Source organism: Bufo bufo, chromosome 1 (genome assembly GCF_905171765.1).
Source record: "Bufo bufo chromosome 1, aBufBuf1.1, whole genome shotgun sequence".
NCBI lineage: Eukaryota > Metazoa > Chordata > Amphibia > Anura > Bufonidae > Bufo > Bufo bufo.
This window is the reverse complement of record NC_053389.1, coordinates 50,651,479-50,678,391: the sequence shown is the minus strand read 5'-3', so window position 1 is coordinate 50,678,391 and position 26,913 is coordinate 50,651,479. Positions and strand designations below refer to the sequence as shown.

General features: G+C 46.5%; 1 protein-coding gene across 1 annotated transcript; it reads left to right on the top strand.

The window, feature by feature from the left end:
- The first annotated feature begins 4,797 nt into the window (after positions 1 to 4,797).
- On the top strand, positions 4,798 to 26,563 carry FBLIM1 (filamin binding LIM protein 1). Its single transcript, XM_040423380.1, has 8 exons — positions 4,798 to 4,953; positions 14,775 to 14,976; positions 20,978 to 21,183; positions 21,596 to 21,725; positions 22,451 to 22,620; positions 24,188 to 24,366; positions 25,892 to 26,009; positions 26,098 to 26,563. Exons 2-8 carry the CDS (start codon positions 14,778 to 14,780, stop codon positions 26,206 to 26,208), a joined length of 1,113 nt encoding a protein of 370 aa, XP_040279314.1. The 5' UTR covers positions 4,798 to 4,953; positions 14,775 to 14,777; the 3' UTR covers positions 26,209 to 26,563.
- Positions 26,564 to 26,913: the final 350 nt, after the last annotated feature.

The window sequence follows — 26,913 nt, the reverse complement described above, 5'->3', positions numbered from 1 at the left end:
AGGATTAGCAGGTCTTCTTTGGGACCTTGACAGAGCAATGTTAGCAGAAGGTGGTTTACGGGTGGCGACAGGCACCCTTACCTCGTCCTTCTCAGGCGGCGTCTGGATCCTGGCGGTGGCAATCTTGCGCAGCTCCCGCAACTTCTCCTCCAGCCGAACGATCTGGTCACCTATACTTTCAGTGTCAGAGTTGCTGTCTTCTGCTGGCGCCGCCGGCGCAGGTACAGTGTAGGATGCATCAGACGCGGCCGCTGCAGGCTCCGGTGGCGCATCGGGTCTCCTACCCTTCCGGATATTCTCCAGGGTAACGCGGAGTCCTTTGAGATTTTCCAGGTCTTGGATGGTCTTCTCCCGGCGAGGCAGCTCGGGGGACGGATAGGGACTCACCCATTTCTCCAACACGGTTGGCTGCCAGAATACATTAGGACCAATGAAAGAGCCCCGCTCCTGGAACGCGTGATGGGCTGGTTGTTCTGGAGAGCGTTCAGGTTCCCGCTCGCAGCCAGAATAGTCCTCTTCTGCCTCCCAGTCCTCCGGTTCCCTCTTGGGACGGGTCACGGCAGTTGCATATGGGCCTCGCAGACTCTCGGCAGGGGTGAACTCCACCTCCTCTCCTTGGCGGAGGCTATGCTGATATGAAGGGAGGTAATCTCTCTTGACAGATCTCCTGTTAACGTATAAGTCTCTGCCAGTTAGGTAGTCTTGTATGAACCCGTAGCCACGGGTCTTGTCAAAGGACACCACCAACCCCTTCCTCCTTTCCAGGCGGGGTTGGGTATTCGTGTGCCGCTCGTGAATCGTCTTGGTTAGCTCTTCATAATATATTTTAGTTTTGGTATTCCTCTTTATAGCGGCCTCCCGAATCTCTGCCATTAACGCGGACCACTTGAAAGAGGGCTGAAAAAAGTCTCTCCAAGAGCCATAGCAGGGCTCTGTTTCTTTCCTCGGTGGCGGGCAGGCGGGTCTCTCCGGTCCCGGAGAGTAGGCCGGTGGAGCGTCCTCTGGCTCTACACCGATATCCGTCATTTTTGGTAACTCAAGCGCGGACGTCGCAGCAAAGCAGTCCTCACTCTCCAACATGCTCGATCCTTCTCTGGAGAGCGACAGGGTGGCGCCAACAAGTTCAGCCAGATCCTCCCATTGCACTGGGTGGCCGCCCCCCAGGTATTCCAGTATCTGGAAGGCGGAGTCCATGCTGGCAGACATGCAAATGTCCAGACGGGCGATGGCGCCTGACCTTGAACTTTTTCCCGCTTTTTCAGCAAAAAGGCGCCAACTTTTCCCGCCTTTTCGGGATGAAGATGACGCAGCAGTAATTTCAGCAAGCTCAGCGGCCATCTTTAGCAAAAACCGCTGTCTATTCACTGACAGCAAGCAGGCTGGTAAAAAGTCCATAAAACCACACTCCGATGTGGCGATTTCTTTCCTCTTGTTAGCGCAACACTGCACAGCGCTTTTTGGAGGTTTTAGGGACACTTTTGGTATGTTTTTCAGTCCACAAAGTCCACTTTAAATAAGCAGGCAATTTGTCACTTTGGTCACAGGGCAACTGTATAAGGCACAAAGTTCACGCTTCTTGCACTAGAAAGCGTGCGTATCCTGTTCGTGACGCCAAAAGAGAGGTTGCAGCGTACTCAAGTTAGGTTTAAAAATGTTCCTGGGTGTTGTAGTGCAATTGTGACACTAACCTGAGACAGCTGACTCTCTGCAAGGGCAGGTGATGATAAGTAATGTTCGTGACGCCAGTGCCAATTAAACGGTGGCACGCCGTTTGCTGATAGCAGGAATAACTGAGGAACCACGTGATGATAAAACAGAACTCAAACTTTACTAGTCATCATACATGGACATAGATGGAAGCGCAGTTCCTTTATAGACAGTTGGTTGCAGTACATTTGATGCAGGCAATATATATAGCAAGGTGACTTCAGAGTGTTCAACACAGGACTTGCAGTACAGGCGGCTTGCACTCTATTCCTGACTGATCCTGGAACATAGAAACTCTTCTCCAAGGTCCGATGCCCTAGCTCTGGCGTATATCCTTGGTTTTATAATTATCAAGTACCTCCTCTGTTGTCTTTAGTACCTCTTGCTTTTCTGGACTTGCCTCTGTCTCTCTCAGTTTCCTCAGGCTGGTTAACTGTGGTGTTCCTGCTTCTGCATATATAAACTCAGGAGGGGAACCTTCTCCTTGGATCTGGAACCCGGTTACAGGGACTGCAATACCCTCTCCTGGTCTGCAGGCTTCAGGCCTGGACTTGACTCAGACATAGTCTAATCTCCAACTCCAACTCTTTAACTCTAGACTGCCTCTCCTTACCCTGACTGGGCCTTATATAAACTAGGGCTCCCTAGCTCCCTCTAGTGACTAAGAGCTGGAATGACACCCCTAGCAGGCCTGTACATGCACATTTTACAGTAACAGGGAAGTACATAGCATTACATTACATTACATTTTATGCAGATGACTCATACCAACCTCCCCATAAATAAGGGGAAACGACAGCACACAAGTGACCCTTCTGTAGTGACGGGCATTACAGCTCCCGTACACTACAAGTATTCAGCGCGGGTGCAATGCGTGATGCGAACGCATTGCACACGCACGGAATCCGGACCCATTAATTTAAATGGGTCTGTGTACATGAGCGTTGGTTTTCACACATCACTTGTGCGTTGCGTGAAAAATCGCAGCATGTTTTATATTCTGCGATTTTTACGCAAAGCTGGCCCCATAGAAGTGAATGGGGCTGCGTGAAAATCGCATCCGAAAGCAAGTGCGAATGGGATGCGTTTTTCACAGATGGCTGCTAAGAGATGTTGCTTGTAAACATTCAGTTTTTTATCACGCGCGTGCAAAACGCATTAAATCGCATTGCACCCGCGCGATAAAAACAGGCGATAAAAACTGATCAACTGAACGCGATAGCAAACAAAACTGAATGTACTTGGTTACGAAACCGAGCAGTTATCACTGAACGCATCCGCACCTAAGGGCTCATGCAAACGACAGTATTTTGCGTTCAGTATACTGGACGTTTTTTGAGTTCAGTATGCGGAACATATACTGAACCATTCATTTTAATGGTTCAGCAAAAAATACTGAAGTGTCTCCGTTTCAGTATTTCCGTACCGTGAAAAGATAGAACATGTCCTATTCTTGTCCGCAAATCACGGTGCTTGGCTCCATTCAAGTCAATGGGTCCGCAAAAAAAACGGAACACATACGGAAATGCATCCGTATGTCTTCTGTATCCGTTCCGTTTTTGCTGAACCATCTATTGAAAATGTTATGCCCTGCCCAATTTTTTCTATGTAATTACTGTATACTGTATATGGCATACAGAAAAACGGAACGGAAAAATGGAAAGGAAACGGAAACACAACGGAAACAAAAAACGGAACAACGGATCCGTAAAAAACGGACCGCAAAAAGCCATACTGTCGTGTGCATGAGCCCTAATCCGGACACGCTCATATGCAAGGGGCCTAAGGGTCATTTTTCACACCCTGATGCCGGGCTAATGGCGAGCGCCAATCTACAAAGTACAAGGCCGACAACACTCACCTTTCACACAGTCTGATTCAAAGTGAAAGGGGCCGGGCAATCGTTATTACAATCGTTTGTCCCCAATTCACTTTGAATGTTTACATAGGGCGGTGTGCTGCCGACACATGAGGATTTTGGATGTCAAATGAAAGATGCAATCACCTGTCAGGCAAGCGTTTTGCTCAGTTCACAGGTGACTAGCCTAGGGTGCGGCAGGCCATGTCCGCCTATGGAAAACAATGGCCACACCACTTGCACCCTGGGGTCACACCACCATCTCCTGCACATGACCGTATCCGTTATTGCAGAACGTAAAACACAGATAACAGCTGTTGGAATCCCGCGTTTTCCCTTCTGCAGGTCCCACTGTATATTTCCAAAGGCTATTCTTATCCGCAAAACAGACAAGAAAAGGGATGTGTTAAAAAAATAATTTGCGGAGCCGCAGAACAGACATGCGGATGTGGACAGCACATGGTGTGCTGTCCGCATCTTTTGCAACCTCATTGAGATGAATGGGTCCGCATACGGACCGAAACTACGGTTGTGTGCATGAGGCCTCAGCGTGCTGCATTTTGGGTGCAGCAGAAACCTGCATAAAAAACTGCATGCAGTTTTTTCAACAGCAAGAGGGACATTTATCAATCTCCCCTGTTTTTGGCCATAAAATGAAACTGGCGTATTTCATTCGGCTGCCTTTCTTTTGTCGAGTATTTATTAAAAGTCGTATAGCAGTTGATACATTAGACTCAGCGTATTGTTATCAGTCTAATCTATGGAGGTTGTTTTTTTAACACCAAAAACTGGAGCAGCGCCCATCGTAAATGACCCCCAATTATTTGTACTCACCAGAGCTTCAAATGGCTGGTAACAGGGAACAATGGGTGATGATCGCTGCTCTGCTGATTGTCCAGCACTGTGGATATAAGAAGAGTACAATACATTAGTAGATGTGATAATGCACTGAACACATAACATGGGGAGGGGGTCAGCCATTGTACACAGCCCCCGCATACACCCTCAGGCTCAGGCTCAGCAGGGATTGGAGCCAGGACGTGTACGGTGTTATTTGCATACAGACACCCAATACACAGTACACACTGATATGCAATTATAATGTCCCTGACTGCAGGCAGGTACAGGGCGAGCCCACCCCATCCTGCCTCCACCTACTATGGGATAGACAGGGATGGGGGGGGGGGCAGGGTTATGAGGACTGGGGAAGGACTGGGAGTGCAGGGGGCAGGATTGGGAGGAGTGGGACTGGGGAGTGATGTCAGTAGGAGGCTCTGGCTCAGTCACTGACCCCTGTACAATACTCTGCAGATCTGAGAGGCAGACACCGGGCGCCTATTGTTCTGAGGTGAGGGGCACTCACCCACCAAACACCCCGCAGCGGCCAGGTAGGATATTTACCTTCATTCCTGGGGGGCGTTATGGGGGATAAGAAGGGAAAATTTCCTTATTATGTGCTTAACTTTTTCTGTGGACAAATGAATTGTCAGCTCTTTGGGTCAGTGTGGGTATATCTCCTGGGATGAACTTGCTGTTTGGCCACTGTTCTGTTTCCTGCTATATGTGCCCATGTGTATAATGTGCAGAGTCTCTAGTAGCTGTGGAACTACAAGCCTCAGCATGCACTGCCATCCAGTCCGCCTCTGCTTACTGGAGATCATTAACCTGTGTCTATCCATCCATGACCGCCGTCCAGGAATGTTTAACTGGGCGGCTGCAGGGGGTCTGAGCTCAGCTAATCCCAGCCCTTAATTAGAGGAGACCCCAGGCCATAATACAAATGTCTGTATACTGGGCGTGTAAAGATGAGGAGACACAGAGGTATATGTGATATCATACACTGACCCTCAGCCAAGGAGAATGACATGATGGGGAATATATTGCTGGGGGGCTCCAGATCCGCCTGACATCTATTCCTCCGGACACCCCCATATACATGCATGTCCAGCAGCTGCCACAGAAACAAAGGATGCAACATTAAAATCCAGCTGCAGCGTCCTTCTTCCTCCAGACATCTGCTATCAGGGGACATATTAACTAGCCAATATTCATCTAATGTGTATGGGCACCTTTAGATACAGCAGCTAAGCAGGCAGTATCACACATAATAGGATTAGATACAGCAGCTAAACAGACAGTATCACAAATTAAAGGCTTAGATTTAAAAGACTGTATCACACATAATAGGATTAGATACAGCATCTCAGCAGACAGTATCACAAATGATAAGCTTAGATAGAGCAGCTCAGCAGACAGTATCACAGATTATAGGATTAGATACAGCAGCTCAGCACACAGTATCACACAAAGGATTAGATACAGCATCTTAGCAGACAGTATCACACAGGATAGGCTTAGATTTAAAAGACTGTATCGCACATTATAAGATTAGATACAGCAGCTCAACAGACAGTATCACACATGATGGGATTAGATACAGCAGACAGTATCACATATGATAGGATTAGATATAGCAGACAGTATCACACATGATAGGCTTAGATACAGCAGCTCAGCAGACAGTATCACATATGATAGGATTAGATACAGCGGCTCTGCAGACAGTATCCCACATGCAGGGCCGGATTAAGAGCATCATGGGCCTGGTGCTGAGGATTTTGCTGGGCCTTTTTATGGAACTGCACTCAGTGTCTTAATTACATATATATTTTATCGATACCATTAAAGTATTTTGTTCCTGCAACTACCCCTTCATTTGGCTTCTATCTTGGCAACATGGAGGGGGACCACGGGAGGGGGACCCTGAGGGTGGGGCACCCTCAGGGCACTATAGTGTCAGGAAAACCGCTTTGTTTTCCTGACACTATAGTGATCATTTAACATGACTATGAAGATTACTGTTTTCTAGCTGCTGTGGACTGTGGACAACAGCAGCTAGAAACAGTAATTTTCATAGAGCTGTGTTATGATTTATGGACACAGCACTCAGCATGCTCAGCCGGTCAGATAGAAGGCTGGCTAAGCATGCTGAGAGCTGTGTCTAAATAACATAACACATTAAAGGGATTCTGTCACCAGGTTTCACCCCTGTCAGCTAAACATATGCTGATGTTCAGGGCGTCTTCACGATTCCTAATCTGGGCTTATAAATGTCATCTGTGGGCTTATTTAGCTAAAAAACAGCTTTTACTAACCTGTCAGTCAAACAAATAAGGTGCCCAAGGGGATGTTAATGAATGCAAGGTGTCGGCCGCACCCGCCGCCGTTCGTGCCCAGCGCCGCCTTTCCGGACTTCTGCGCCGCCTCCTAATCCTCTGTGCCGCCTCTCGCTCTCCCTCCCTCCTCCTGCTGTAAGATCTTGCGCATACAGGGGTTGAGCGAAGTGCCGGCGCATGCGCACTTCGCTGTAAGAAGCCAAATGGAGAAGTCTGCACGGGCGCATCAGGCAGAGCCCTGTGCGCAAGCGCGAGATCTTACAGCAGAAGGAGGGGGGAGGGAGGGAGAGCGAGAGGCGGCACAGAGGATTAGGAGGCGGTGCAGAAGTCCGGAAAGGCGGCGCTGGGCACGAACGGCGGTGGGTGCGGCGGGCATCTTGCACCCATTAACATTCCTTTGGGCACCTTATTTGTTTGACTGACAGGTTAGTAAAAGCTGTTTTTTAGCTAAATAAGCCCACAGATGACATTTATAAGCCCACATTAGGAATCGTGAAGACGCCCTGAACATCAGCATATTTTTAGCTGACAGGGGTCAAACCTGGTGACAGAATCCCTTTAAAGAAATTACTGTTTCTAGCTGCTGTGGACTAGCTGTGGACTATGGACTGTGGACTAGCAGCTAGAAACAGTAATTTCTTTAATGTGTTATGTTATTTAGACTGAGCTCTCAGCATGCTTAGCCAGTCAGTAATTTTCATAGTGCTGTTATGATTTATGGACACAGCTCTCAGCATGCTTAGCCAGCCTTCTATCTGGCTGTGCTTCTTGAGAGTCACAGTCCACAGGCTCAGAAACAGCCAGATAGAAGGCTGGCTAAGCATGCTGAGAGCTGTGTCCATAAATCATAACAGCACTATGATTGCCCTCCCTTCCAATTGGATGAGTTTATCTGATACCTGCCCTGCTCCAGAAGCTCCTGCTGTCTCACGGGCTGGTGTGGCTGAGCGCTGTGGGCCGTGTGCTGGTCGAAACTGCTGAGTAGGTTGTACACAGCGCAGCGTGCAGGAGGGATAACCGCGGGCGCACTGAGGTCATATCCGGCGGGCCGGCATTACAGGAACCGCACCAGCTGCTCTGACGTCCTGCCGCCGGATATCCTGTGACGTATATCCGGCGGCAGGACGTCAGAGCAGCTGGTGCTGTTCCTGTAATGCCGCGGCCCGCCGGATATGACCTCAGTAGTGATAGGAAGTTCGGATCTTTCAGATGAATCGGTTCATTTGAATCAGCTCATTCAAATGAACCGATTCATGAATCGGATCTTCGGTTCACTTGGTGAGTCACTGACTGCTGAGCTGACTCGCAAGTGAACTGAAGACTCTAGGTGCCGGTGCGCATGCGCAGATGCTATCCATCCGATTCACTTGCTGCTGCTGACTCAGTCGGCTCTTCAGCTCTCTAATGAGTGAGTCAGGATCAGGAAGAGTGATTGATTATAGTGATAGTGAAGGGAGGCTGAGGCTGACGCCGGACAGGAGTCAGGAGCTGTCACTGTGGTGTGCATTGTTGTCTGTTGTGCATTGTTACCCACAGGGACAACAGTCTGACACTGACAGTAGTACAACGAACCAAGTGAAGTGAAATGTGAATGCAGCACAGGGAAAACTATGTGCTGAACTGATAACAGTATTACAGTAACACAGTCACTGGCTGATAATAAAATAGTCCCCACAGTCCCCACTTAACGGAATCCATAAAGGAGATGTGAACCCACCCTTAGTTATATAGCTACTGAATGAGATGCCTTTAACATATATATCTCCTGAGAAGCCAATTTGATCCTAAAGGGTTAATTCAACCTGTAATCTAAACTCTGTGTCATCTGTCACTTCTCTTATCTCTCTGCTCCTGTCAAAGGCGTACATAGAAATCACTGGGCCCCATAGCAAGAATCTAAATTGGGCCCCCATTCCCCTTTTATAGCCCCTCCCACTACCCATTCCAGGCCTCTCTCTTTGTTCCATGAACTATGTTCGCTGCTGTTTTATAATTTATGCCATCAGGGCCGGATTGGGATTACAAAACAGGCCTGGCACACAAACGAGGTATAATAGATACAGTGTGTACAGATGTATAGTGTATACAGCAGTGTACTGATATGTGAGGAACGTGGTATAATATATGCAGTGTGTTCAGGTATATAGTATATACAGCAGTGTACTGATATATGAGGTATAAATTACAGCTCGTACCTCACATATCAATCCAATGCTGTATATACAATATACCTGTACACACCATCTATTATACCTTGTACCTAACATATCAGTACACTGCTGTATATACAATATATCTATACACACTGCATATATTATACCTTGTACCTCACATATCAGTACACTGCAATATATATTATATATCTGTACATATTGCATCTATAATACTGTTTAATATATGCAGAGTGTGTGTGTGTGTGTGTGTGTGTGTGTGTGTGTGTGCATATATATATATATATATATATATATATGTGAGGCATACAAGGTATAATACTGTAGATGCAGTGTTTATAGAAATATGTGGTCAGTTATACATTATAGTCACTGTGTGTGTGAAGTACATGAGGTTGTGGTCACTGTACCTGTCTGAAGTATTATACATGAGTGAGCAATGAGTAAAAACAGGGCATGGAGGGTGGGTAAATGATGAAAAGTGGAGGACCTCCTCTTACCTCTCCATTCCAGTCTGTATGGATCAATGCAGAGCTGCTTGTGAACTTCAAATACTTGCTGTTAGGGGTTGAAGGACCTGTGATGATGTCATCACAGGTCCTGGCAGATGTACCTTTGAAACCTAGGAACTACACCATTTTTGGTGCAGTTCCTTTGCTAGATTCTGCAGGACCTGTGATGCTGAAGATGATGTCATCACAGGTCCTGGCAGATGCACTGTTCTAACCTGGGAACTACACTTTACACTGTGCAGTTCCCTTACAGGACCTGTGAAGTGCTTGCCTTGCCTCAGCTCTGATTGGTTGGTGGGCGGGGAGGGGAGGGGCTGGCAGAAGCAGCTTCCACTCTAGGATCATATTACGCTCCTCCCGAGTCCCGCCCTCAGGCTCCTGCTGCCAGCGTGAGGTGAGCGTCTCTGCATTGACTGTGTGCTGTGTGACGCTGTACAACAGAGGACTTTTAACCCTCCCGACGGCCTTTTGGCTGGCAGATGGGCCTATTTTATGGTGGGGCCTGGAGCTGCAGCTCCATCAGCCCCTACGTTAATCCGGCCCTGCCCACATGATAGGATTAGATACAGCGGCTCTGCAGACAGTATCACACATGATAGGATACAGCGGCTCTGCAGACAGTATCACACATGATAGGATACAGCAGCTCTGCAGACAGTATCACACATGATAGGATTAGATACAGCAGCTCTGCAGACAGTATCACACATGATAGGATTAGATACAGCGGCTCTGCAGACAGTATCACACATGATAGGATTAGATACAGCGGCTCTGCAGACAGTATCACACATGATAGGATTAGATACAGCAGCTCAGCAGACAGTATCCCACATGATAGGATTAGATACAGCAGCTCTGCAGACAGTATCCCACATGATAGGATTAGATACAGCAGCTCTGCAGACAGTATCCCACATGATAGGATTAGATACAGCAGCTCTGCAGACAGTATCCCACATGATAGGATTAGATACAGCAGCTCAGCAGACAGTATCCCACATGATGGGATTAGATACAGCAGCTCTGCAGACAGTATCCCACATGATAGGATTAGATACAGCAGCTCTGCAGACAGTATCCCACATGATAGGATTAGATACAGCAGCTCAGCAGACAGTATCACACATGATAGGATTAGATACAGCAGCTCAGCAGACAGTATCACACATGATAGGATTAGATACAGCAGCTCTGCAGACAGTATCCCGCACTGTCCCTGAAGATGCCAGTAATATAGGGGTACAGTGCAGTTTACATTACATTCAGGGTGTGTGAATATTTACACCTGGGTAATTTGTATATTTTCCTTGGGATGAGATCATTTTCATTGTTCTGGATGTGGGGGCAGATAATTAGCCGGGCCAGGGCTGTAGGGAACCAGACGGTAATGAGTTTCCTTCCTGACACTTTGATGACTGTTTGGCATATCTGGACGCCAGTGATTGTTTCCAGTCCACGAGGCGCTGATTTATACAGAACCCACATGTAGATTACGTACGTTATTTATGTAGCGCCATCGTCTTCCATGGTGCTGAAAAGTGAGGGATGACAATGGGGTAGAGATATCAAAATGTCTTTCTATAACCTTATACAGTATAAATACACTATGTGCTGAAAGAGATATACACTACCAGAAAATGGCGAAAGAACAAAGAGCTGAGACTGACAAAGTATAACCTGCTCGTGGTGCTCGGTCAGTGATCACATAAACAAGGCGGTGCCCCCTTTATTTTGGGTTCTGCAGCAGGGTGTACGATGAGGTCCCATTAATACTGGGTGGCATCTCCCCTTGCTGCGATGCAGGCGGCCACTCTGGCATGGTGCGGTCATACAGATGCTGGATATCCTCCTGTGGTCATTCCAAGCTTCTTCATCTTGGTGCCAAAGTGGTTGTTGGCTGCTGTACATAGAAATTCATCGCCCCATCCAGTCCCAGTCATTCTTGATGGGGGAGAGATCTGGCGATTGAGCTGCTGCAGACACTGAAGATCATGTTGTGTGGCGGCATTATCTTGTTGGAACACCTCATCAATTAAGGTCAAAAAGTCAGTGGGACTGGTTCCACCATGTCCTGGACATACTGAAGACTGGTTGGTGTTCCCTCCAGAAATACCAGAAACACTTCTTGCCCAACGCTTTCCAAGATTTGAAGGACACCCAATGAACAGTCCTGTAAGAGAGAAGATGAAAAACAGTGATGCCAGCCAAAAAAACAACAGTGATGCCAGCCAAAAAAACAACAGTGATGCCAGCCAAAAAAACAACAGTGATGCCAGCCAAAAAAATGTCTGTGGAGCATCTGTGTGTAAAGGGAGGATCTTGGAATTTTCAAGATCACTACATGTAACCCTTTAGCATCGCCATATTGTAAAATAGGCTTTTTCTTTTCATTCCCTTCAAGATGTTCTTTTTTTTTTAACTTTCCGGTTTTAATAGAGGGGTGGAGCCGTGGACACCAATACAGACATAGGCCATTTCGAAATTGCGGTCCCCAATGCATGGGCAACATCCATGCAGCTGCCGCAGACAGATCCATCCACACCGCAAAATAATTCAATTTTTTTGGGCAGTGCGGAGGCACGGAGAGAAACCCCACTTTCTGCACCACACCTTCAAGTTAATAGGTCCGCATCCGTGATGTGCACACGGCCGGGGCCCGTATATTGCGAGCCCGCTGTTTGCGAGCTGCAATACAGGCACAGCCGAGCAATGGCCATGTTCAAGAGGCTATATACTTAGGTGGACAACCTCCCCTCTATTGAGAACTGCACATGTGTTGAGGGGTACAGGGTGATGAGAAATGGGGAGTATATAGGGGGACTATAAGGCTACTTTCACACTAGCGTTTTTGCTGGATCCGGCGGAGTTCAGCAAAAAACGTTTCCGTTACTGATAATACAACCGTCTGCATCCGTTATGAACGGATCCGGTTGTATTATCTGTAACATAGCCAAGATGGATCCGTCATTAAGTCCATTGAAAGTCAATGGGGGATGGATCCGTTTTCTATTGTATCAGACGGATTCGTCCCTATTAACTTGCAGACGGATCAGTTTTGCTTCGCATCCCAGGATGGAAAGAAAACCGTAGTATGCTGCGGTTTGCTCTCCGGTATAAGAACGGAACGGAATGCATTTTGGAGCCCTCCGTTCTGTTCAGTTACGTTTTGTCCCCATTTGACAATGAATTGGGACAAACCGAAAGCGTTTTTTTTCCGGTATTGAGACCCTATGACGGATCTCAATACCGGAAAATATTAACGCTAGTGTGAAAGTAGCCTAATAAAAACATAAGGGACCCTCAGGGGACAGTCCATTTGATAGCCACCATCTAGAACGGGGTAGGCAGCCTCCGGCACTCCAGCTGTTGTGAAACTACAACTCCCAGCATGCATACCTGCTGTGTTCTTCTCAGAACTCCCTTACAAATGAATGGAGCATGCTGGGAATTGTAGTTTCACAACAGCTGGAGTGCCGAGGGTTGCTGACCTCTGGGGTGGTGGGGTGCCTTCTGTAAGCCCTGCCTTGGGTGCCTCCCCATTATTGTGTCATGTCAGCTGATCAAAATCTAATAAATTATTTAAATGGAAATTCCTCAATACTACATACTCAGAGCTGCCCCCCCTTCCCCTTTCTGTAAATGCACCAGTCTGACACCAGTATGTATGACATTTTCTAACGACCAGTACATTTTCAGTCGGTCCTGATAAAGTTGTAGCAGACTTTAGCGTTTTTCTTTCCAGTAAAGTGTGTGGGCGAGAGGAGACACTTTGGACTCTGGACTTTCGCTCAACCTCTTAAGAACAAGATTTGGGAACTTCCTTTATCTCCTCAGAAATCCCCTGCAGACATATACAATGTGTGCAAGCAAGGACTGGGATGGGCTACACAGGGGCCCCTCAGACACTTCAGGGGCCCAGCATATATTGTACATTTATATAAACCAAGTGTCACAAAGCAAAGGTCATAACGTGTTTATGCGGTGACGAGCGGGGACGTCGTTTACACCCACAGTAAACACACACACGCCCGGGCACACCCATCAGCCCGCAGCACTGACATCACAGCCAGGAACACTATAGGTGTACGTGTCTATCATATACAGACCCAACGCTGTGTATAGGCCCTCATAAAGGGGGGGGGGGGGGGTATGCAAAAGTATTAGGCTAGTAAATCTTATTCAGTTGCAAATAATCAATTCGGCAACATTCTAATATTTTTCATTTGAATTCCTCGACATTTTCAAGTCTGTGCTTGCTGTCAGTGAATGGGAATACATTTTGATACAGGTGTGTGACGGGTTATCAGTGCAGCCATTCCCGCTCATCAGAGGGTTTACTACAAAGTATCAGACAGCTCACAGATCACTGTGTAAGGCCTCATGCATACGGCCGTGTGCCCCCCGTGGCCATATTGTGGCCCGCATACAGCGGGTCCGCAATACACAGGCACCGGCCGTGTACATTCCGCATCACGGATCGCGGACCCATTCACTTGAATGGGTCCGCAATCACGGAGATGCGTAACGGAGGCACGGATCGGAACCCCGCGGAAGCACTACGGAGTGCTTCCATGGTGTTTGTGGCCGTGCCTCCGCACCGCAAAAAAGTAGCGCATGCACTACTTTTTTGCGGTGGGACCATCGGATGCGGATCGCGGACCCCATTCAAGTGAATGGGTCCGCGATCCGCATGTGGCTGCCCCGCGGTCTGTGCCCGTACGTTCGTGTGCATGTAGCCTAAAACTTTATACAAATGTAGCAATTTTATTAGGGTACTTTCATACTAGCGTTAGAAGAATCCACTAGGCAGTTCCGTTACCGGAAATCCGTATGCAAACGGATATCATTTGTTTCCGGATCCGTCTGACAAATGCATTGAAATAGCGGATCCGTCTCTCCGGTGTCATCCGGAAAAACTGATCTGGTATTAATTTTTTTCACATTTTTAAAAGGTCTGCACATGCGCAGACCGGAAAACCGGATCTGTCAATGCGGTAAATTCATGAACACATGAATACATTTCAATGGAATCGGCAAACCGGCGAGTGTTCCGGAATATTGGCCCGGAGAAAATACCGCAGCATGCTGCAGTATTTTCTCCGGCCAAATACCGTAAAAGGGACGGAACGGAAGACATCCTGATGCATACTGAACCGATTGCTTTCCATTCAGAATGCATTAGGACAAAACTGATGTGTTTTTTTCCCCCGGTATTGAGCCCCTAGGATGGAACTCTATATCGGAAAACTTTAACGCTAGTGTGAAAGTAGCCTTAGAAACTTTCAGGACGCTTTGTTATACAGTCATTATAACGGTATTATAACCTGTGACTGTTGTTTCCCGGCAGGAGATGTCTAGCAAACGCATGGTGTCGACCGTTCAGATCACCTTGTCTCCTCCAAAGAGAGCAGAACTTTCACGGAGGAGCCAATCCCCGCAGAACACAGAGCCGCAGCAGGTGAGGTCGGATCCTCCTCCTGATGTTGTATCCAGCCTCAAACATCGTCATAATGACTCCTGGATGGACCGGGAGGATCTCCAGAATGGAGGTAAGGTATGGACATTGGCCGAGCTTCCCGCGTGTACATTATGGGGGGTCAGTTATTAAATTTTACACCGCCGTTGCTGCCAGAAAACGTGCTTAATTTATGACAGGGTGAAATTAACATCAGCCCCCTTTCAGCAGCTTTTATGCCATTTTCCTGGCTTAAAATTAGTCAATTTGCAGAGCCCCCGCTTGGTGCTCGTCAGGGGCGTAGCTATAGGGGGTGCAGGGGTAGCAGTCGCTACCGGGACCCGGAGCCTGAGGGGGCCTAAAGACCCTTGTGCTGCATAAGAAGACACCAGTATTATAGAAAGTGCATACTGGTCAAGTTACACCTCTGGCTGGAGGGAAGGGGTTAGGTCAAGAATTTTGCATGGCTTCAGGCAGCAGGAAGGCAGTGAGGGAAGGGGGGCCCAAGCTGAACTCTTGCACTAGGGCCCATGAGCCTTTAGCTATACCCCTGGTGGTCGTATGTGTCAAATGAAGCATAAAAATGCTGTGTAGTTAAAAAGTCATAAAAAAGGAGTCATGCGAGAATTTTACACCAAAGAGAGGAAGTAAAACTGTTTGTAAATGACCCCCTATATCTGTAGAAGTGCAGCGCTCCTGAACTATCAATGTACCTGATGAATGCACACAGGGCTTGTGTCCGGGGAGAAGGGGTCTGAAGAGGTTTGTATTTCTTGATGGAAGGATTGGGGGGTATATGATACTTTCTCCCCCTTTATGATCCACTCCTGATTTTTGCTTGAAATAATGCCATAAGAAACCTGAACAAATGAGTGTATCTCCACATTTTTGTGCTGCAGTCTGCTTCTCTCACTATTTGCAGCCTAAGGGCTCATGTCCATGAGCGTAAGCGCTAAGTGGTACAACCGCATGCGGATCGCGGACCCATTGACTTGAACGGGGTCCGCGATCCGCATCCGACGGTCCGCACCGCAAAAAAGTAGTGCATGCACTACTTTTTTGCGGAACAGAAACACGGAACGGATCCCCACGGAAGCACTCTGTAGTGCTTCCGTTCTGCACCGCATCTACGGATTTGCGGACCGATTCAATTCTCCATCATCAGGTGAAATGTGTACACCTCAATCATCGATGGCGGGCAGTAGATCGTCTAAACAGTGATCTGCCGCCCAAAATCAATGCAGCTGTATGAGGACGAGCGATAGCAGTAGTGACCGCTCGTCCTCATACTGTGGAGGTGATTGCTGCATGTAAATGCAACGCTTCACCTCCACTAAGGAGCAAGCAGTGTAAATATAAGACAGGTGACTGGAAGCTACGGTTCTCTGTTATCAGCAGCTTCAGGCTGGGATGAGAGACAGGAAGTGAAGAAACCTCCCTGCCCCTATGATCACAACTTTATGTCACAGGGCTGATATCATCTGTTCCTCTCAGGCTGCATTCACACAGTCAGTGTTTAGTCAGTGATTGTGAGAAAACCAGGATTGAAGCCTCCACAGACATAGGGTATAAGGGAAGGATCTGCACCTGTTCTGTGTTTAGAGCCGCACCTGGTTTTGACTCATAATCACTGAATGGAAATCACTGAACGAACACTGACTGTATTGTATATATTATATAATGTCCCCGCATTGATATAATATTAATATTCATGGCCACCCCTGATTTGTGACCTGAATGATGGCCCCGCTGCCCCAGGACTTTTTAGTGACTTTATCTCATACAGAAGGCACCACCAAGAAATATTTAGTCCCTGCTGGGCTTTACGCTCAGTCCTGCATTTGACATGGTCGGGGGACAAATGTTTGGATAAATGTTCCTCCGCCCCAATCCTTGGCCTGTCTAAACAACCCGGAAATGAGCAACTGATGGCCGATCAGATCTTTTATGTGAGCAAAATCTGCCCGTGTGAACAAGGATGCACGGCCAACATACTGTAAAGTGTAGGGGGTACAAGCGATTGTAGAAACGGCCATTGGTTCCCTTAAGAGGCTGAATAAAGGAACGCTGAACGTCACTTTCAGCCCCGCATCCGGATATGTAAAAGGGCCCTTTAGAAGCACTAATCTAACACATCGGTGTTTATGGGGCGGTCTGGTGGGGGAGTCATTTATCTTGTTTGCGAGGACATCTGAAGGACAATCAACAGCCATCACTGTTCCGCATTCACTAGACATTTGTATTGTATCTGCCCCTTGTAGTTATTCCAGGAATTTACCCCCCTCGTCCCTGGGCTGCCTGGATCGTCAACAGTTTATAATAGGGGGGAGCCCAAGGAGAATCTGTACAAGGCACCAGTCAATGAGCAGATCAATGTCATCTCCCCAGCGGCTCCGCCAGTAATATAGCCGGAAGGTGTTTGCCATAATTGCCCTGAATAGAATGGTCGTTAAATATATCAACCCCCGCCGCTTGTCAGAAAAAGAAGGCATGGCCTTCAAGTCATCCAACCTAACACTTCTGCACATAACAGGGGTCATTTACTGAATACCGGTGTTTCACATGTCCGTGTTAGTAAAAACCCTGCAGGAGTAAGATCCCACCAATTTATAAACAGGCGCCAAAACCAAAATCTACTGCAGACAGGAGCTAGAGTAGATTTCTGATGTGCGCCAATTTACTGGCACGTATGTTGGGCAGTAAAGGTCCCGGCCTCCTTAAAGGGAACCTGTCACCGGGATTTTGTGTATAGAGCTGAGGACATGTGTTGCTAGATGGCCGCTAGCACATCTGCAATACCCAGTCCCCATAGCTCTGTGTGCTTTTATTGTGTATAAAAAGTGATTTGATACATATGCAAATTAACCTGAGATGAGTCAAAGCTTGAAAATATGACTCTTCTCTGGTCACACAAGTAAGATATGACTCTTTTATGTTAATTTGCATATGTATGAAATCGGTATTTTTACACAATAAAAGCACACAGAGCTATGGGGACTGGGTATTGCGGATGTGCTAGCGGCCATCTAGCAACCCATGTCCTCACCTCTATACCCAAAATCCTGGTGACAGGTTCCCTTTAAGCCCCCTTTTTAGGATAAACTAAAAAGTTGCCAAGTTGCAACAAAACTTGAGACTTTTCTACGGCAGAATACTGATGTAGAGCTATAATAAATGACCCCCAACGAGTGGTGCGACCTGGCATAATGCCATAGCGACTGACTATTCCTCATTCTGTGCATATGACAATATAATTCCATCCTGGTCCCAGTGTATCCAGATACACAGGAGCTTCTGGGGTAAACACTACACACTATGGGCAACATTATAGGAGTGGCTGGTTAACAGCGCCCTCTAGGGGCCCGTGGCTGAATCTTCAGTCTGTCCTTTTGAAAGCGTTGCTAACTTTAGAAAAAACGTTTTATATGTCATAGAGACATATCAAAAGTTTTGATCGGTGGGGATCTGGGTGCTGAGATCCCCACCGATCTCTAAAACAAGGGGAGAGCATGCATATTGCGCTCTTTCCTCCATGCTGAAGACGGAAACTAGACAGGCCCATAGACTGACAGTGAGGAGAGAGAGCGCAATATACATGTGCTATATTAGGGAATATCAAAAGTTAGAGACTAGTGTTGAGCGAAATTCTGTTTTCAAGTTCGGCATACGAAGTTTGGGTTATCTAAGAATTCCGTTATGGATTCCGCTACCACAGACCAGAAGTTATAACCCGAACCTTGTACGCCGAACTTGAAAACAGAAGTTCGCTCATCCCTATTAGGCCTCATGCACACGGACGTATTGTGGCCTGCAAACGGCGGGTCAGCAATCCACAGCCGCCGGCCGTGTGCACCACACATCACGGATGCAGACCCATTCACTTGAATGGGTCCGTAATTCCGGAGATGCGGAACGGAGTCACGGAACACCAGAAGCACTACGGAGTGCTTCTTTCTGTTGTTCCGCACCGCAAATAAATATGACCTGTCATATTTTTTTGCGGTGCGGACAGACCACGGACCCATTCAAGTTGAATGGGTTCGGCTACTGCACGGATGTTGCCCGTGCATTGGGGACCGCAATTGCCGTGTGCATGAGGCCTTAGTGACGATTTATGGCAGTGCTAACTAAACTTTGGTAATTTACCCAAAACTGGGTAAGGTTTCCATCAAATAAAAAATGCCATGAATTTCATGTGTGTGGTTTTTATGCAGACATTTTTGTCATCTACTTTTCAGATGCTTTTTTTTCCTATAGAGAAGCCTATGGAAAAACACTAGAAAAATAAATAAATAAATCACAATACCTACCATATGCTGATTTTGTGAAATGTACCAAAAGTGAGGAAAACCCCCACAAGAAATGTACAGTTTGTATTGCATTTCATATGTCTATTGAAATTCCTGCTAAAACTTGGCCATGGCATTTACAGAAGCGGTGTCAAATATCCAGCAGGAAATACTGTATGACCCCTTTAAGGGGGTTGTCCAGCTGCATAACATTTTCTAACCCCTACCCCCACCCCGCGGGACCTATTGCTCCTTGGGTCCACCACTGTCTCCTCCGGGGAAGGGGGGGGGTTAAAAACTGATGACGGGCTGGACAACCCCTTTAAAGATTGCAACGTGTACTAAAATATATTGGAACATATCACAAAGTATTCCTTTAAGACGACGATTGATTAAATTATCAAAGGCAAATTGTGGAAATGACATGAAGATCATTCAGTAATATTTTTATAACATCATGAGGGGCCTGATGATTATGATGAGAAGAACAGACTTCTGGTTAAAACTCCATTCAGACAGAATAGAAAGGCGTGCGCAGATCCGAAGGCCTGCTGCAGGGGAGAGCACATTTTGATGTAAGGTTATGAGGCGGTGAACGCACAGGAGTTACCCGTATCTGCCCTACCTCGCAGATCAGGACCCTGTGAGCAGGAGATGGACGGCAATATTACATCACACATTCCTCATATTTGATAAGATCTCAGTACAAACAATTCTAGAGAAATTCCAGTAACTAGAAGACAGTTCCCTCCGCCCCCGCCCAGATCCTTAAGGCCCCCGTGCACACCAGCGTATTGTTGGGTGAACCCACCGAGAACATCAGGTTTGGGCCATAGTCTAATGCAGGGATCAGCAACCTCCGGCACTCCAGCTGTTGTGAAACTACAACTCCCAGCAAGCTCCATTCACTTCTATGGGAGTTCTGAGAACAGCCAAGCAAGTGTGCATGCTGGGAGTTGCAGTTTCACCACACCTGGCACCTGGAGTGCCGGAGGTTGCTGACCCCTGGTCTAATGTGTATGGGGAGCTTCTGATTCTACCCCGACAGATGATGTCAAGGGAGAGAAGGATCAGGAAAAGTGAATATTTTTGCCTTGGGCTTCTTTCACACTAGCGTTTCTATTTTCCGGTATTGAGATCCGTCATAGGGTCTCAATACCGGAAAAAAACTGCTTCCGTTTTGTCCCCATTTATTGTCAATGGGGACAAAACGGAACTGAACAGAACGGAATGCTTTAAAATGCATTCCGTTCCGTTTGGTTGCGTTCTCGTACCGGAGAGCAAACCGCAGCGTGCTGTGGTTTTCTTTCCGTCATGGGATGCAAAGCAAGACGGATCTGTTATGACCCACAATGCAAGTCAATGGGAAGGGTCCGTTTAACATTGACACAATAGAAAACAGATCCGTCCCCCATTGACTTTCAATAGAGTCCATGACGGATCCGTCTTGGCAATGTTAAAGATCTGTTCATAACTGATGCAGATGGCTGTATTATCAGTAATGGAAGCGTTTTTGCTGAGCCCTGCCGGATCCAGCAAAAACGCAAGTGTGAAAGTAGCCTTTTGTTCTCCTAGGAAGTGTCTGGAGTCGGCTTTCTCCCCTTTCCCTCTTGACAAAAGAATACACGATCAGCCGAACTAAGCATTTATATGTATGAGAGAGTAATGAAGGATGGCTGTCGGCCGAACGATCATTCCTCCAACAGCATTTGACTCTTTACTGTCATCTGGTGCCGCCGTTATTGGGATGGGACTGCAGTAGGGATGCTTGCTGTCTGTCATAACAACTCATCCTTCTCTCCCCAGATCTCCCAATATTTCCCCCTTACACATTCCTGGATGAGATCCCAGAAGACTGCCTCGGCCCAGACCTCCCGCCTCCACCCCCACCACCTCCAGTTATGCCGCTGTCCCCTAAACGTGTCCCCCTAGAACCCTCCCCGGCTCCTATCCCAGACTCTTTAAGTCTTGAGTTACAGAAGCTGGAGCTTACCCGACCTCCACCTTCCCAGGTAAGTGCATGACCTATTCATAAATAAATGCAGGAAACACGTACGGAGCTGCATTCACAATTCTGCTGGTTGCTGCTGCCACACCCGAGCTTCACCAAACTCTCTAAATGATCATATGTCTGGTGTGGACACTACATCTCCCGCAATGCAACACAGCAGAACATGCTCTGGCCAGACACTGAACCATGAGTTACCGTAGATGAAAGGTCTTGTGGCAATGTGAATGCAGCTCTGGATGTGACTGGAGGAGAACACACAATGTTACTCTGGTACAAGTAAAAAAAAAAAAAAAAAAAAAGTGTTAATTAATATTGCCAGTCTCTGTGCCCCTCTACATTTAAGACTGTCCTCCAAATATGAGCAGTCAATATGGTTGCTAGAAATCACTGACTCTTCAATCCATTCTATACAGAAACTGTTGACGTCTCCATCACCAAAGCCTGTGAAACCGCTGTCCGTGCCCAATAACCAACAGAGAAGAGAGGAGGTCGCTCTAGGGAAGCAGAGTGTGAACGGCTACAAAGGGAAGCAGGAAGGCTCAGGTACGTGGGATCTATCAGCGCATTCCTAGCCCATAATGCAACCTCCTCGACGTAGCCTGCGAATGCAGGGAGTGCCAGGCGGGACAAGCCGAGGCAGCTGTCTCTGGCGGCGTGGTGTGGAGGGCAACGTGATGCAAGAAAGTCATTACCTGCAGCAGGAGACAAGGGCATGAAATCCTTGGTAATCTGCCATCTCGATCGCAGTTTGGTTGCAGTTACAGGTATTTCCCTGTTACCAGCTATAGCTCTATATATTAGGTGCATTCACACAACCGTATGTATTATACGGTCTGCAAAAAATACGGATGATGTTCGCATTGCACATGTTTTTTTGCGGATCCATTGTAACAATGCCTATTCTTGTTCACAAAACGGACAAGAATAGGACATGCTGTATTTTTTTTGTGGGGCTGCAGAACGGACATATGGATGCGGACGGCACACCATGCGTTGTCTCTATTTTTTTGCAGCCCCTCTAAAATGCAAAAAAAGCTGATCAGATGCGGAGCAAAAATAAGGTTGTGTGAATGGGGCCTTACTGTGTATAACGGCGCAGATCCTGATCATTAACAGTCGGGGGTGGAGGTTTGTGGCCGCTGATCATCCAGTACATGACATTAGTGCAGGACGTGCTGACCTCATGGTGACCGGAGATGCGTTATATACCGAATATTCTACAGGATGCAATAATTACAAACTGATTTTTTCTTTCTTTTCTACTTCAGACATTTGTGCCTTCTGCCATAAAACCATCCTCTCCACCACAGCCACCATCGAGGCCATGAAGAAGCAGTACCATGCCAGCTGCTTCACCTGCCGAAAGTGTCACCGACTCCTGGCCGGTCAGATGTACTACCAGAAAGATGGACAGCCGATCTGTGACCACTGCTATAAGGTACAGGGTCCAATGGAGGGGATACATGGCAGACAGTATCACACATGATAGGATTAGATACAGCAGCTGAGCAGACAGTATCACACATGATAGGATTAGATACAGCAGCTGAGCAGACAGTATCACACATGATAGGATTAGATACAGCAGCTCAGCAGACAGTATCACACATGATAGGATTAGATACAGCAGCTGAGCAGACAGTATCACACATGATAGGATTAGATACAGCAGCTGAGCAGACAGTATCACACATGATAGGATTAGATACAGCAGCTGAGCAGACAGTATCACACATGATAGGATAAGATACATCAGCTGAGCAGACAGTATCACACATGATAGGATTAGATACAGCAGCTGAGCAGACAGTATCACACATGATAGGATTAGATACAGCAGCTGAGCAGACAGTATCACACATGATAGGATTAGATACAGCAGCTGAGCAGACAGTATCACACATGATAGGATTAGATACAGCAGCTGAGCAGACAGTATCACACATGATAGGATAAGATACATCAGCTGAGCAGACAGTATCACACATGATAGGATTAGATACAGCAGCTCAGCAGACAGTACACCCATGATAGGATTAGATACATGGCTCAGCAGACAGTATCACACATGATAGGATTAGATACATAGCTCAGCAGACAGTATCACACATGATAGGATTAGATACAGCAGCTGAGCAGACAGTATCACACATGATAGGATTAGATACAGCAGCTGAGCAGACAGTATTATAGATGAGTGAATTTCATGTTATAAAATTTGTTCACGCTTCGTTTGGTGGTAAGAGCAGAATTGTGTTATGGATTCCGTTACCACGGACCATAACGCAATTCTATGACGGAATGCCTTTGAAGGCATTCCGTCATAATAGAAGTCTATGGGCTGCATAATGGATCCGTCCCGTTTCCATTATGCAGAAGAGGACCCCCCTGCATAATGGAAACGGGATGGATCCGTTTTGCAACCCATAGACTTCTATTATGACGGAATGAATAACGGAATGCCTCTAAAAGAATTCTGTTATGCATGGATGGATCCATTATGCAGGCCATAGACTTCTATTATGACGGAATGCCTCCAAAGGCATGGTAACGGAATCCATAACGCAATTCTGCTTTTACCACCAAACTAAGCACGAATGAATTTCAAAATATGAAATTCGCTCCTCTCTAGACAGAATCATAAATGATAGGATTAGATACTGCAGCTGAGCAGACAGTAGCAAACATGATAGGCTTAGATACACTGTATATGCAGCACACTGGAGATTTCCTCAAGGTTGCGTGTCCTTCCAATAAAAAATTGTGATACTTGAAAATAGACAGCTCCATAATACAAAAATGCTGATGATCCTGAGCTGGTGACAGAGTCCTGAACCTGCAGCAGATGAGAGATGTGACCGGTTACAGCGGCAGCAGACTGTAGTATATTATACCTGCACCATTACATTACTTTGGGGAGATTTTGCTGGAATGGGGTACAATACAAATGACTAGGCACAAGTTCAACCTAACAGTTTTTTTCTGTGTTTTTTTTATATTTTTAGGACACATTGGAGAAGTGCGCCAAATGTAAGACCCTGATTCTGCAGCACATTGTCCGTGCACTGGGCAACGGCTACCACCCAGAATGCTTCACGTGTGTGGTGTGTAACCGGCCCATCGCTGACGAGAGTTTTGCTGTGGATGAGCACAATGATGTTCACTGCGCAGAGGATTATTACAGGTAGAGACTGCAGATTATATTATACATTAGTGTGCCAGGGTAGAGCGATAGTATATATGACACATTATATGGTGTGCCAGGGTAGAGCGATAGTATATATGACACATTATATGGTGTGCCAGGGTAGAGGGATAGTATATAAGATATATGGTGTGCCAGGGTAGAGGGATAGTATATATGACACATTATATGGTGTGCCAGGGTAGAGGGATAGTATATATGACACATTATATAGTGTGCCAGGGTAGAGGGATAGTATATATGACACATTATATAGTGTGCCAGGGTAGAGGGATAGTATATATGACACATTATATAGTGTGCCAGGGTAAAGGGATAGTATATATGACACATTATATAGTGTGCCAGGGTAGACGGATAGTATATATGACACATTATATAGTGTGCCAGGGTAGAGGGATAGTATATATGACACATTATATAGTGTGCCAGGGTAGACGGATAGTATATATGACACATTATATAGTGTGCCAGGGTAAAGGGATAGTATATATGACACATTATATAGTGTGCCAGGGTAGACGGATAGTATATATGACACATTATATAGTGTGCCAGGGTAAAGGGATAGTATATATGACACATTATATAGTGTGCCAGGGTAGACGGATAGTATATATGACACATTATATAATGTGCCAGGGTAAAGGGATAGTATATATGACACATTATATAGTGTGCCAGGGTAGAGGGATAGTATATATGACACATTATATAGTGTGCCAGGGTAGAGGGATAGTATATATGACACATTATATAGTGTGCCAGGGTAGAGGGATAGTATATATGACACATTATATAGTGTGCCAGGGTAGAGGGATAGTATATATGACACATTATATAGTGTGCCAGCGTAGAGGGATAGTATATATGACACATTATATAGTGTGCCAGGGTAGAGGGATAGTATATATGACACATTATATAGTGTGCCAGGGTAGAGGGATAGTATATATGACACATTATATAGTATGCCAGGGTAGAGGGATAGTATATATGACACATTATATAGTATGCCAGGGTAGACGGATAGTATATATGACACATTATATAGTATGCCAGGGTAGAGGGATAGTATATATGACACATTATATAGTGTGCCAGGGTAGACGGATAGTATATATGACACATTATATAGTGTGCCAGGGTGGAGGGATAGTATATATGACACATTATATAGTGTGCCAGGGTAGAGGGATAGTATATATGACACATTATATAGTATGCCAGGGTAGACGGATAGTATATATGACACATTATATAGTATGCCAGGGTAGAGGGATAGTATATATGGCAGGGGTCAACAACCTCCAACACTCCAGCGGTTGTGTGAGTCTGCATGCTGGGAGTTGTAGTTTTAAAATGGCTGGAGCGCGGAGGTTGTTGACCCCCTGTTATATGGTGGGACAGTGTATATCTTATACCCCCCCTTCACACATTGAGTCTTTTTAGTTTGCAAATGGCCGCTGGAGATTTACAAGCCGCTTGTCTTGTCGTATTACAGGAAATATGCCCCTATTTGCAATTCTTGCCATGATCCCATATTACCTAAAAATGGACAGGATTCCTATAAAATTGAATGTATGGGACACAACTACCATGAGTACTGCTATCGCTGTGAGGTGGGTATGGTCAGCATGTGATGTCGCGCTCACGTTCTTTGGGGTTAGCACGGTCCCTCAGGACTTTCTCATCTGCATTTTCTTCCAGAAATGTCAAGTGCTTCTGTCCCTGGAGCCAACAGACAGCGGCTGCTTCCCCCTGAAAGGCCATTTACTGTGCAAGCCCTGTCACCTGTCATGGAATAATGAGGCGTCCTAACCATCGGGGCCGAGCTGAGACCAAAAGCAGAATTCACCCCACATCCTGATGTCCTACAGGTTGTCACAGGCGTCCTAATATCACATCTAAGAGTGAAATCTGACAACTCACAACAGAAAAGGCGAGATTCACCCAGTGCTCCAGATGGTAGTCACGTGGGGAGGAGGGGGCTCAATGTGGCACATTTCCAGACCCCTATCTCCGGACAAAACATTTCATGGTATTTGGATGCCATCCACTTGCACCTTAATATACACTGTGCTGATTGTACAGAGCGTCGCCTCCGCACGTATCACATGTGTCCGCACGTCCTGTACTCGCCAGTGATAAATACAATCACAACATGATACGACTCCTCTATTATTATAACAGCCTGCGCTATCACACATGGGGGGCAGTGTACCGCCCTGGTGTCAGTATGATAACCCACGGCGCCAAACATTCCAGACTGCTGCCAGAGATGATATTAATACCGCCATATGACCTCATTCATGCTTAGCATTTACCACAGATATTTGGAGGACTGTGAAGGAATTTTTGTAAAATGTAGCATGTCAATAATATTTGTATGTAACATATAATCATCATCAGTAACACACAGGATGACATCACAGGGTAGTGGTAACACACAGGTTGACATCACAGAGCGGCAGAAACACACATGATGACATCACAGGGCAGTGGTAACACACAGGATGACATCAC

Bases quoted from the DNA above. Each gene is read 5' to 3' on its own strand.
- FBLIM1 (XM_040423380.1), top strand. From the start codon at position 14,778: ATGTCTAGCAAACGCATGGTGTCGACCGTTCAGATCACCTTGTCTCCT. The intron at 21,726-22,450 runs GTACGTGGGATC...TTTCTACTTCAG, and splicing joins AGGGAAGCAGGAAGGCTCAG to ACATTTGTGCCTTCTGCCAT. The intron at 26,010-26,097 runs GTGGGTATGGTC...ATTTTCTTCCAG, and splicing joins AGTACTGCTATCGCTGTGAG to AAATGTCAAGTGCTTCTGTC.